This window comes from Somniosus microcephalus, chromosome 11 (assembly GCF_052327205.1).
Source record: "Somniosus microcephalus isolate GS21.2 chromosome 11, FLI_Smic_1.0, whole genome shotgun sequence".
Classification (NCBI taxonomy): domain Eukaryota; kingdom Metazoa; phylum Chordata; class Chondrichthyes; order Squaliformes; family Somniosidae; genus Somniosus; species Somniosus microcephalus.
The window spans coordinates 61,253,125-61,266,107 of record NC_140997.1 but is presented as its reverse complement, the minus strand read 5'-3'; the positions used below and the strand labels follow the sequence as shown (position 1 = coordinate 61,266,107).

The window sequence follows — 12,983 nt, the reverse complement described above, 5'->3', positions numbered from 1 at the left end:
TCCTCCCTTTCCTTTTTGCCTATCTTTCCTGAATATCGAATACCCCTGGATGTTGAGTTCCCAGTCTTGGCCATCCTTGAGCCACGTTTCCGTAATCCCAACCAAATCATATTCGTTTACCTCTATTTGCGCAGCCAATTCATCCACCTTATTACAAATGCTCCTCGCATTAAGACACAAAGCCTTCAGGCTTGTTTTTTTAATGCTCTTAGACCTATTTAGGGTTGCAACGGGGTGGAAAGTTTCTGGTAAATTTCCGGAAATTTTCCACGGGAAGTTTAGCTTGGGAATTTTGCCCAAAAAAGCACATGCTAGCATAATATTGTTTTTTTTGTATTTCTTTCTTTTTTTTCCCCCCACAGGTCCTCTCTTAAAATTACTAACAGAGATGGAATCTTAATTATTAAGGAATTTCTTAATCAATATATGTTTATCTTCTTACTTGGCTTGTTTTAATAATTACAAGTTTTGTGTGTGACTGTGAACAAATGTGTCCTGATTGGTTGGATGAGTGGATGAGCGATTAGCTCCCTCTATTTGTAATATTTGCATATCGAATTGTGATTGGCCTGCAGGCATCTGTAAGACTGCTATAGTTTTTTTACGATCCAGGTTAGGGGTCCTGAGGGAAGTCATTTTGTTTTCTGCTGATGTTGTGATGATGCAGTAAGTAAATCAGACTTTATACCAAATAAACCAGTTACTTGTTGAACTCTGTTATCCTTCAATTTAAAATATACAAAATAATACACTATTGGTGATGTAGCGTCGTGTGTGTACAGGTCATGCTTCCATCACATGGAGCATCAGCAAAAATGTACTCACCCTGTTGCAATCGTGCTGATCGACCGCAGTTCGACACAGAGATGAATGCCCTTTATTTCTCTGCATAGAACAATGCCACGTTTACCGTCGGATGTGTGGAAGCATTTTACCCCAGGCATTAAAGATGGAAAGACTGTGTACATGTGCAAACACTGTAGAAAGCCATATGTAAAGAATGCCACAAAGATGCAGCAGCATTTATCCAAATGCAACAACTTCACTCAAAGCTCACAGCAGTCAGCCCAGAGTTCCTCTGCTTCCATTCAAGAAGATGATGGTTCTCATTCAGCATCAGGCTCCTTATCATCAGCAACTCCTGGCCCACTTGGAAGGTTCTTTGATACAATGGATAACCATAGCCAGAAGAATGCAGATGAGTGCCTTGCTCAAGCTGTATATGCAACAGGCTCACCCCTCATGCTCACAGCCAATGTGTACTGGAAGAGATTTTTCAATGTTATTCGCCCTGCATACTGTCCTCCCACCAGACATGCTTTGTCTACTTATTTGCTGGAGGCTGAGTATAACAGAGTCCAAGGAAAGCTCAAAGAAACGATAGCGATGGCAGACTGTGTTGCAGTTATCTCAGATGGGTGGTCAAATGTACGAGGGGAGGGCATCATAAACTACATCATCTCCACTCCTCTCCCAGTGTTCTTCAAGAGCACAGACACGAAGGACAACAGACACACAGGCACATACATTGCTGATGAGCTGAAAGCGGTCATCAACGATCTTGGATCACAAAAGGTCTTTGCAGTAGTTACTGACAATGCTGCGAATATGAAGGCTGCTTGGGCTCAAGTGGAGGAGGCCTACCCTCATATTACGTCTATTGGGTGCGCAGCTCATGGGCTTAACCTGCTCCTCAAGGACATCATGGGTTTGAGAACCATGGAAGCACTGTACAAGAGAGCCAAGCAAGTTGTTAAGTATGTCAGGGGAAAACAGGTAGTTGCAGCAACCTACAACTCCAAGCAAATGACAAAAAACAAGAACACCACACTGAAGCTGCCCAACAACACTAGATGGGGTGGTGTTGTCATAATGTACAACAGCCTTCTGGAGGGTAAGGAGTCGCTGCAAGAAATGGCAATATCCCAGTCTGGGGATATGGAAACCACCATCAAGAAAATATTGCTGGATGATGTGTTTTGGGAGAGAGTGGTTAGCAGCCTTAAACTACTCTCACCAGTAGCATCTGCAATTGCTCAGATTGAAGGAGATGACGCTGTCTTGTCAGATGTTCTCAGGCTTTTTACTGATTTAAAAGAACAAATCAGCATTGCCCTACCCACATCCCTGCTGCTCAAAGCAGAGGAGAAGGCAATTGTTCAATTCATACAGACGCGTCAAGAATTTTGTGTCAAGCCGATTCATGCTGCAGCATACATGCTGGACCCAAAGCATGTTGGGAGACCAATACTTTCTGGAGAACAGATCAACAGCGCTTACAGTGTGATTTCTACCCTCTCACACCATCTCAATCTGGATGTGGGCAAAGTTCTGGGAAGTCTGGCAAAGTTCTCTACCAAGCAAGGTCTTTGGAATGGGGATGGGATATGGGAATCATGCAAGCATATCAGCGCACATACCTGGTGGAAGGGACTTTGTGCATCTGAGGCCCTGTCACCTATTGCATCGGTGATACTCCAAATCCCACCTTCATCAGCGGCCTCTGAACGAAACTGGTCACTTTTTGGGAATACGCATACAAAGGTGCGCAACAGGCTGACTAACAAGAGAGTGGAGAAACTGGTGGCTATCCGGGCGAATCTACAACTTATTGAGCCAGATACAGAAGTGTCCACCACACAGCTAGACACTGACACAGAGAAGGAAATGGACACGTCAGAGCCAGAGTCAGAGAATCAGGAGGAGCAATGAGGAGTAGAAGACTCAGAAGACTCATGAGTAGAAGACTCAAAGGGACAAAATAAGGACAAATTACAGGCTAAATAAGCTGACGCTCTTTTTATTTTATTTTAGATGGGTCTTTTTTGTGGGGGTTCAATAAAGTTCAAAATTATAACCTAAATAAAGTTTTGAAAGCCTGTTTTTATTTGTATGGAACAGTATGTCTATTTTGACGACAAAGATAATATAAGGGTCAGAGACAAAAACCATCAGTGTGCAAAAAAACTCAAAATTCCCATAAATTCCCAAAATTCCCATAAATTCCCGAAAATTCCCATGAAAAGTTTCCTCTTTTAAAAATTCCCAGAATTTTGCAACCCTAGACCTATTAGAATTATTATTTACTGTGGCCACGTTTGATTTAAACCATTGATTTCTCTGACTGCCACTTTTGTTTTTCTCCTTCCTATCTTTTGCTTTTATCCTTGTTTCCCTTTCCTCTGTCTCCCTGCTCAGGTTCCCAACCCCCTTCCATTTTAGTTTAAACCCTCCCCCACAGCACTAGCAAACACTCCCCCTAGGACATCGGTTCCAGCCCTGCCCAGGTGCAGACCGTCCGGTTGGAACTGGTCCCACCTCCCCCAGAACCGGTTCCAATGTCCCAGGAACTTGAATCCCTCCCCCTGGCACCATTCCTCTAGCCACGTATTCATCTGAAGTATCCTACTATTTCTACTCTGACTAGCACGTGGCACTGGTAACAATCCTGAGATTACTACCTTTGAGGTCCTGTTTTTTTAATTTACCTCCTAACTCCCTGTATTCCGCTTTTAGGACCTCATCCCACTTTTTACCTATATCGTTGGTGCCTATATGCACCGCGACAACTGGCTGTTCACCCTCCCCTTCCAAGATGTTCTGCAGCCGCTCGGAGACATCCTTGACCCTTGCACCAGGGAGGCAACACACCATCCTGGAGTCTCGTTTGCGGCCGCAGAAACGCCTATCTATTCCCCTTACAATTGAATCCCCAATTACTATAGCTCTACCACTCTTTTTCCTCCCATTCTGTGCAGCAGAGCCACCCCTGGTGCCAGGAAGTTGGCTGCTGCTGTCTTCCTCTGATAAGCCATCCCCCCCAACAGTACTCAAAGTGGTATATCTGTTGGAGAGGGGGATGGCCACAGGGGACCCCGGCACTACCTGCCTGCGCCTAGTACTCTGCCTGTTGGTCACCCGTTCCCTTTCTTCCTGTCCAACCTCTACCTGCGGTGTGTCCAACTCCCTAAACGTGCTATTCACAATGTCCCGAGCATCGTGAACGCTCCAGCATGCATCCAATCGCAGCTCCAGCGCCGCAATGTGGCCTGTCAGTAGCTGCAGCTGGGTGCACTTCCTGCACACGTAGTTGTCAGGGACACAGGAAGTTTTATTTTTCTGCGTTTCTGCTACTGCTGTCCAGCTGAAAAAAGAAACTATGATGCACTTCAAGAAAAATAAATAAAAGTTCCACCCGCTCACTCATGATCTCTCACTGGAATTTACCCTACCATCACTCCCAGCTATTTTTCATACTCCTTCAATACCTGCTATGCGACTTTGCAATACTTTTATTGCTTTTCAAATCTGTTATTGCAGTTCAAGTCAAAAATAAATCAACTCAGGTGCTCCAATAAAAACAAGTCACCCCACCCCCTGCTTAGGCAAAATTCGTGCAAAGACCCCCACCACCCCAGTAAGGCTGAAATCACCTCTACCCCCACCCGAGCTGATAGTCAAACCCTGGCACTCTCACCAAAGCAAATTTAGCTAACCAACTCCCGCCACCCCCCTGCAACCCCCATTGAGGCAAAATTCACACCAACACCCCCAACCCTCCCCTACTCATCATCCTGCTCTCCCTCCTCCGCTCCGCTCTTCTCATTTCCCCTCCCCTTCTTCTCCCCGGTCTCCTCCTCCCATCTCGCCCCTCCCCCTCTCCTATGCTTCTCCGCTCCCCTTCTCCACCTTGGTGCAGTTATCTCCCTGCCCACTAAACCTGCTTGACCTGAAAAGTGCCCTTAGTCCTGATTCCCCTTGTGCAATGCCATGGGAGACCTACCTCTACTTAAAAATATATGAAGCTTGTAAGCGGTCAAGAAGGGGCGAGAGATTTGGACCAATAATCAGACACAGATTACTCGAGCAGTGAAACACGAGACCGCAGAACGAGCGGTGCCGAACAGCAGGGACAGAGCAGCGCCAAATTTTGGGGGGGGGGGGGGGGGGGAGAACGAACACCTGAAAGGCAGAAAATAAATGTCTTCATATTTATAAAGATTTTTTGAAATAAAATGTTAAATAATAACTTACCTGCACAAAGAAAACCAAAATAGCCCTCAGAATGGACTACAAAAGACAGATCTGCAGAGACACCCGGTGGCCAGAGCCTACAACTGCAGACAGACTAAAGAGAGCTTTTCTTTTACTAGGTCTTAATTTAAAATGGCATCTATGTAATGGGAGCTTGTCATATGACTTTAGTTCAAAAGCAAAGCACAAACAGAACACTTAATTACATTGGAAATCCTTATCACAGCACCACCTACAGGCATAACAGGTACTGCAGATAAATATTGATACTTTATAATGATTTTCTTCCATAAAAAGAGCCTAACAGCAGTTTTCAATGCATTTGAAACAGAATGGCCCGGATTCTGCGGTCAGCAGCGAGGGAAGGGTGCTTGCCGTTCACCTCGCTGACAGTTGCCCACAAAGTTTTTGCTGGCTTTTGAGCAGGACTTGCTTTAATCTTGCGTCTGTTTCAGCATGGCCCCCTCTACAGAGGATCTGTGGCGTCTGTGAGCAGGTCAAAAACAGCAAGGCCCTTCAACCAATCAGATTGAAAACTCCTCACTGAGACACACAGCTGGATTTTACCAACCTCGGCAGGTCCATGGCGGGTGCCGACCCTGCAGCTGTCTGGATCCTGGCCTCCGACATGATTTTCCGTTGATTGGGCTTCTTCAACCCACCCTGCGAGGTTCCCGGCCAATTAAAAGGAAGTGGGTCTGATGACATCATTTGATGACACGTCGTCAGCCGGTTTCCTTAAAGGGGCCATGTCCACATTCATTTTGACATTTGTACTGTCAGTGTTCTACAGCATTGAGGTGCTGCAAACACTGACAAGCACTGCACAAAGGTGCACGGCTGCACCCAGGCTCTCCCATGACTCCCTCCATAGGCTCTTCCCTTCCCATGGGTGGAGGAGACATCCCCAGGAGAGCAACACAGCCTGGTTGCACATTGCACAGGAGGACACAAGCAGGAGGACCAGGCCGCAGTGGCGCAAACCTTTCAATGATCTCAGTAGATCACGAAACGTTACTGCAAAGCCACACTCAACCTCATCCTGCTGTGTGTCTCATTATATCCCCATCAATTTGCCGTCCCTACCCTACTCCTGCACATCCTTACTCACACCAAATTACCTTGCACCTCCACCCATCCCTCTCTATCTACATTATCACTTCCCCATCTCACTAGCCACCCCTCACACTCATCCTTGTCCGATCATACCAACTAACAACACACAAGGGTAGGCACTTGGACAGATTTGTGTGCACCTTTGGAAGTGGCTTAGTGAGTGCCAGTGAATGGTGAAACATAACGTTCCCCCACCCCCAATGGTGATGAGTGTGAATGGAATGGCTTGGACATTGTAGGGATGCTTTATGGTGGTGTAGGGTGGTGCCAACCTGGCGTATCATGTGGCAGCCAGGATGTACAGCGTCAAGTGAAGTAAATTTGGCCATGGTGAGGCCATTGCTGGCCTCCTGGGCAGCAATGTGCTCGAGTGCTGATGCCCGGTGTCCTGTGCAGCATCAGGTGATTGCGGAGAAGGTTGGTGTTGGTGCTCCTGGTGAAGTTGGTGTTGGGGCTTATCATAGAGGGATCCTGAGGACCAAGCTGAGATTTTTTCAAGGGCACCGATGCTGATGGAATAGATGGCAGCTGAAGTTGAGATGACAGAAGCGATCTGACAATGGAGAGGTTGCTCCAAGGAGGTGACAGTGGATAGAGAGTTTGCTCCAAACACTTTCAAACTGCGTACAGCTCAAAAGTGCCTTTCAAATCCTGAAGGCTCAAGTTTCTGACATTGGAAAGTGAACAGCTGTGAAATGGTAGCTGTTATACCACTTTTGCAGCTGTCACCTATTCAGAGCAATGGAGAGTCATAGAGAACCTGACACACTTACCTGATGTGATCCCCAAGTGACGGGAACCTCGTGGAAAAGTTGGAAAAATGGCTTGGTGGTGGTAAAAAGCTGTTCAATTACCTTTAAAGACCCTCTTAACTATCTCAATTGGCTGACCTGCCGCTTAGTGCCGGGTCTGCAAAGCGCAGGCAGACCCCGTACTTGAGAAACTGACACGGAGGCGGGTTCAGAGCGGGATCCCGACCCGCTGTTAATCTTTTAGATTTTGACACCGGACCCGCCTCTGAACCCGCCCTCTGAGCGGCGGCAAAATTCCAGCCACAGAGTCTAAACCAGGAAATATAAAGCAGGAAATATAAATTAGATTTAAATGATGTACAGAAAGCGAAATAAAGATTGTGAAATACAGATGGGATTAAGGGAGAGAGATAAAAGGGACAGACATAAACACTAATTTTCTTCTGAGGGAGTGAGACTCCACATTTGCAAAATTAATTTTTCAGGGCCAGAGGGGTTGTGACCATCATGCTGTTAAAAATTCATTTACTCCTGAAATAACCAGCCCTAACTTTTTCAGCCATTTTTAAGTGAAGAACTAGTGGGCAAGTATCCCAAGTTCACGCTGTTGCATTCATTTCATTGCTAAGTCTATCGATAAGGACTGCAACAGTGCACCCTGTGAAGGAGCAGGGTCTCTCGGACAGCAACTTCTGGATTTCCACGTTTTACTACGCATGTGCATACTCCAGAAGTTGCCGTCAGATTTTCTCCATTATTTTTTAATCGCAAAATCTGACTCATTGTTGCACCCCATTCAGCATTTCTTGGTAATATATATATCAAAGTACAGGAAACTCTTTATTATCCGGCACCGGCGTGGTGCCGGTTTATCAAAAAGTCCGGATTACAGAGAGGTATAGTTAAAAGGTACGAGAGCTCCGTACACAGCAACAAATCCAGGCTTCCCTGTTGCTTAGCAATATGTGCAGGAACTCTGGCCACAGACCAAGCGTCCCTGTTGCTTAGCAACAAGTGCAGGAACCCCAGTTACACAGCCACAGATCCAGGAACTGCCACTAATATGAAGTAAAACTTACCTAAACCTACTCCTGAATTTTGCCGGTTAATAGAGATTTCCGGTTATTTTAGGTGCCGGTAAATCAAGAGTTTCCTGTACTATATAAAAATAACAGATTATCTGACTTCAAATGGGGACTAAATTATATCAGGGCATTGCGCTTCTGGTTCAATTATCCTCCGCCCTCTAACACCACTTCACCTGAAGACTGCACTTGGTCTTGACTTCCTATGTGTAACATCTTGAGAGATCCACTAGCATATATTAAAAATCTAAGCACACACTTCCTATTGTCACAATTTTTGGTTATGATTTTATGTCAACATTTAACATTGAAACGGCCTATGTAAACATTTATAATGGCAATCCAGTAAGTAAACAACTGCGTGTCACGCTATTTAGCAGACTTCAGCCACTAGGCAGTGCTGTATCTGTAAGCCTCAACTGTCTCTGCCAACATTTTGTTTTTCATCCAGTCTGAAGGGACGCTAAAATTTTAATGATTTATTTTCAAATTGATTTCTTTTGCTTTTCTTTTCCCCTCAGTGGTTACCCCCCATCCAGTGCCTTGAGCTCCAGTCTCTCCATGTCTTACCCCTCTGATGGCCCATACCAGCTTTCAACTCCCTGACCTTTCCTTGCTTTTCCCTGCCACCCCACTGTTTTCCATGGCTTTTGCCTCCTATTCAATTGCTGCTCCCCGCCCAAGATGGCATCAGCGCCGAGGTTACTTCTTTGGCATTTCTTCAAAGCAACTAATTCCACAAACATGACCCCACCTGCCTGGACCCATTCTTTTTTGCCACGCCCAGCAGCCACTTCCCCTCTCAACCCAACTTCACTCCCTTCCCACCCAGCCTGTGGCCTTTACCGTCAGTCTCCGTGCCGTCTTCAGCCAGCTATAGCTCCCATGTCACCTCCCATCCTAGATCTTTGCCCTTTCCAACCAGCCTGTTGGCAGGAAGCCACACTTCCTGTTAGTACAAGCTGAAGTACAACTAAACCCACCACTGGCATCTTAAGGCTGCCTCTGCAGCATTTCCTGCCCCACTCCCAACTACACCTTTGCCTAGCATCATCTGCCTGACTTCATCGTTTCTCCCACTTCTGCTAGTTCTACCTCTCAAGTTACCTCATTCCCAGCTTACTGCAGTCCTTCTTTATGCCAGACTCTACTCCACTAAAATACTTACAACTCCACTCCCTTCTCTTTAGCTCCCAGCCACAAGGGTCAGTGGAAAGAAGTCCCGCTCCTCCATGTCTTTTTCAGGTCCATAGGTCCATCTAGTCTGTCTTCCTGTTGTCCCAACAGTGTTTCTCTAAGATACTTGGCTAATTTTTCCTTTAGGATATCTAAACCAGTTGCCTCTACCATCTCTCAGTAAACTGTACCACTAACCATCTACCCTCTCCATAACGTTTCTTTACATCACGTCTAAATCTTCTCTGTATCTTTTCCAACTACATGCTTTCTATGATATGGGTTCCAAAACTGAACACAATAACCCGGGTAGGGCTGACCAATGCTCTATACAATGGTAGGATTGTTTCTTTTGTTATACTCTCCATTCCTCTTTTTATGTAACTCAATAGCCTATTTGGTTTTTGACAGCTACCAGACATTGCCTTGAGGTCTTATGGGATCCATTTCCTGGTCTGTCAGTATTTTGCTATTGATCCTGTAATCTCTGTGCTTGTTTCTTGTCCCTAAATGCATTACTTTACCCACATTAAGTTGCATCTGCCAAACATCTGCCCATTTCCCCAATCTTGCTGTTCCTAGAGCTTTCCCCTATTCTCCACATTTAACTATACCTTCTATTTTGGTGTCATACACAGATTTCAAGACAGTTACTGCTACCCTCATCCAGACCAGTTATAAAAATTTTGATGACTACCAGTCCCCACATCAAGCCCTGTGGGACTCCACTCCACTCATAACTCTCCATGCAGAACACATACCCTCCATTTCCTATAACCTTCTCAAGGGCACTTAGGGATGGGCAATAAATGCTGGCCTTGCCAGCGACACCCACATCCCATAAACGAATTTAAAAACAATCAACTTTCAAACCATATCAATACATTCCAACCAATGTCATATTCTTCAAGCATCTTTAAAACCATAGAATCATACAGCACAGGCAGCTATTTGGCCCATCGTGCCTGTGCCGGCACCAGCAGAATGATTTTAACAGTGCAGAAAGTGCTTAAAGTTTAAGTAATGGCTAGGGACATGGGTTTGCTTATTGAGGAGAATAGCAGGAACACTACACCTTTCACTGGCTCTCCATCACTTCGCACAGAGCCCAAAACATCATACCCAGCAACCACAGGAGAATCAACTGCGTTTGCATTAGAATTCATCACCTGCACCGAGGTAGACGCCTAAAGAACAAAAGCAAATTTAATGTGCTATAATTCAAGACATCTACTGCAATCCCAAGTGCCTGTACTTTCCTCTTCCCACACCCATGCACAGTACACAAACAGATTTTCAGCATGGATTATTGTTTTTACAATCTCCCACTGGATTTGTCACGTATGTGTACTTGAAACTATGCCGCTTGTACACACAGCTCCAAAACCAAGAAATTATGACGCACGCCTCTCTACTGCAGCCAGAATTATCCATCACTTACTCACCACTGTATATTCTCCACTGGGGAGGGATGAAAAAATGAATGATCCATCTTCTCCTGACACAACACTGCACAGGAAAGATGATGTTTCATCCGCTGCTTGAAATCCTTCAACCGGAGATAAGTTACAGCCAGAGATATCCTACCAATAAGAAAAGGAATGTTAATCATCAGAAGCAATTACATCATAAGATGAAAAATAACAGCAATTTAGAGGCTTTCCACATCTTTGCCATCTTCTCCACAAGACTACTCCTTCCCAAAGGTGTTGCAAAAGAAAAATGAAATGCACATATTTTTAAAAAGGTAAATCATTAGTGCCTTTGTGTGCCCATATTCAAATCGTAAATAATTCATGAGCTTAAAAGGTTACAAAATCTACTGCACAGCTGCTAATTGAAACCGTTACATAAAGTTCAGGTTATTCACTCTCACCTGTTTTGTGACTGATGAGGAGAATAGCAGGAACACTACACCTTTCATTGGCTCTCCATCACTTCGCACAGAGCCTAAAACATCGTAGCCAGCAACCACAAGAGAATCAACTGCGTTTGCATTAGAATTCATCACCTGCACTGAGGTAGATGCCTAAAGAACAAAAGCAAATTTAATGTGCTATAATTCAAGACATCTACTGCAGTTAAATATCTTCCAGTTTCACCAGAAAATTCCAGCTACTTACAGGCATGTTATTAATACTGTAACCACCTTAAAAGAGCACGGGCATCTGAAAACTCATTCATCAAATATTCATGATACAATATAGGGAATGACAAATACAAAGCAATTAATAGAAGCCAATAATCTAGTTGAGGGGCTTGGATGAGGTTATAAAAACATGTGTAAAACTCAAGTGGTCATTTCAGCCACAAGGTTAGGTTGCTGCCTTATTATTACTCCTTGGTATCCACTCTTTTCCAAATAGATACTGTGAATTTTACAGCTTGATTTAGTGTTTGTACTGACAGTGTGTGTGAGTGCTGAAGCTAATTGGCAGTGTGCCCAGTATCATTGAGGTGTGATGGCATTTGTTAATGAATGACATGGCATGGTTATATTTCATTGATAATCTGCAGTTCATCAGGAAACTCTATGGTCATTACACACATAATAACCACACCATCTAAGCCCTGCATGGACGACCACATAAAAATGCTCGACACTGAAACTGAAAAATGATTCATATTCAGAATTTTCCACTTTAGCAGATACAAGCTATTAACCAAAATATAATTATATAAGCAAACCTACTTTCTGTAGAGTCCAGCTAGGGTGAGATGCAAAGATTTCATAGTCACCAGGCAACACCCTCATAAATACATATCTATCAAAAGAAAGAAAAATTAGATTCCTTTCAGAATGAAAACGGAGCTCCTCTTCACCATCATGTTGAATTCACTGTTAAGCAGGAACATACTTTCCTCCAGTTTGAGTCAACGAAGTCTGATCAACATCCGTTCCAGCTTTTCTTAATGTAACGCGAACACCAGCAGGTCCTGAACTTTGACCTTTGCTTAACACCTGACAAAACAAAAGTCACAATATTATAAAATGTTGCAAAATTTACTTTATTCACTGGCAATTTAACAATATGAAATAAAAATATTCAATAATAAATATTTCGTTTCAATAGCAATATGGCTACTAGGTTATCAGCAACTTGGAAGATAAAAATCACAATCCTTGGGTTTTTTATTTAAAACAATCCTCTAAAATATCTGAAATGCCATTGGCCTGCTCCACCAAATATATTAAGTCACATCATTTCCAAATGCCACAGAAATTGTTCTACAATGTGCTTTGCCACCTGGAAAAGATTTAATTGTTGTACATTTCTTGAGTAATTTGATGATTCATAAAATCACTTACCTTTCCAGAGACAGAAAACCCAGTGAACACAAAATTGATGTCCTCGCCTTTGGTGCAAATGTCATTAATACCATCTACATGAAGATCCACATTTGTAGGCTCTGGTTATGAAGGGAAACAATTGCCTTTTTAAAAGTAGTGAATGCTTATAAAATACTAGCAGATCTCTTGTGGCATCGCTCGAAGTCAGGTGATACTATTTTATAAGGGCAGGAGATGTGCAATGCTATGACATGAGCAATGCAATGTTCTGCAGCTTAAATGGAGCTGTGTCCCTTTAAGGCCATGGCTAATTGTTGTTAAGTAAGCACAGTGTCAGATCAAAGTTTTAATGTCCAGTGAGGGAACTCTTTTTTTAAATGCTTGTAAGTTTTAGTCTCCAAGTCAGATCCACCCCAGCAATTAATTTTTTTAAATTTTTTTAAAAAGGTTGTTTTGCCTCTGTTACAAAGTTTGATGACTAGAATGTGACGGGCATAATTTTCAATAGATGCAATACGAACATTTAGC

The 12,983-nt window shown here is 43.8% G+C and overlaps 1 protein-coding gene across 2 annotated transcripts in view; it reads right to left on the bottom strand.

Moving 5' to 3' along the window:
• The window catches only part of nomo (nodal modulator), a 76,864-nt gene that overhangs the window by 54,662 nt on the left and 9,219 nt on the right, over window positions 1-12,983 (bottom strand). For both annotated transcript variants that reach the window (XM_086000807.1, XM_086000806.1), the window contains exons 4-8: window positions 12,474-12,574; window positions 12,022-12,125; window positions 11,856-11,928; window positions 11,040-11,192; window positions 10,609-10,746 (exon numbers count right to left, since the gene is read on the bottom strand). In XM_086000807.1, coding sequence (XP_085856933.1) covers window positions 10,609-10,746; window positions 11,040-11,192; window positions 11,856-11,928; window positions 12,022-12,125; window positions 12,474-12,574 — 569 coding nt within the window. The remainder of the gene's footprint in view (window positions 1-10,608; window positions 10,747-11,039; window positions 11,193-11,855; window positions 11,929-12,021; window positions 12,126-12,473; window positions 12,575-12,983) is intronic.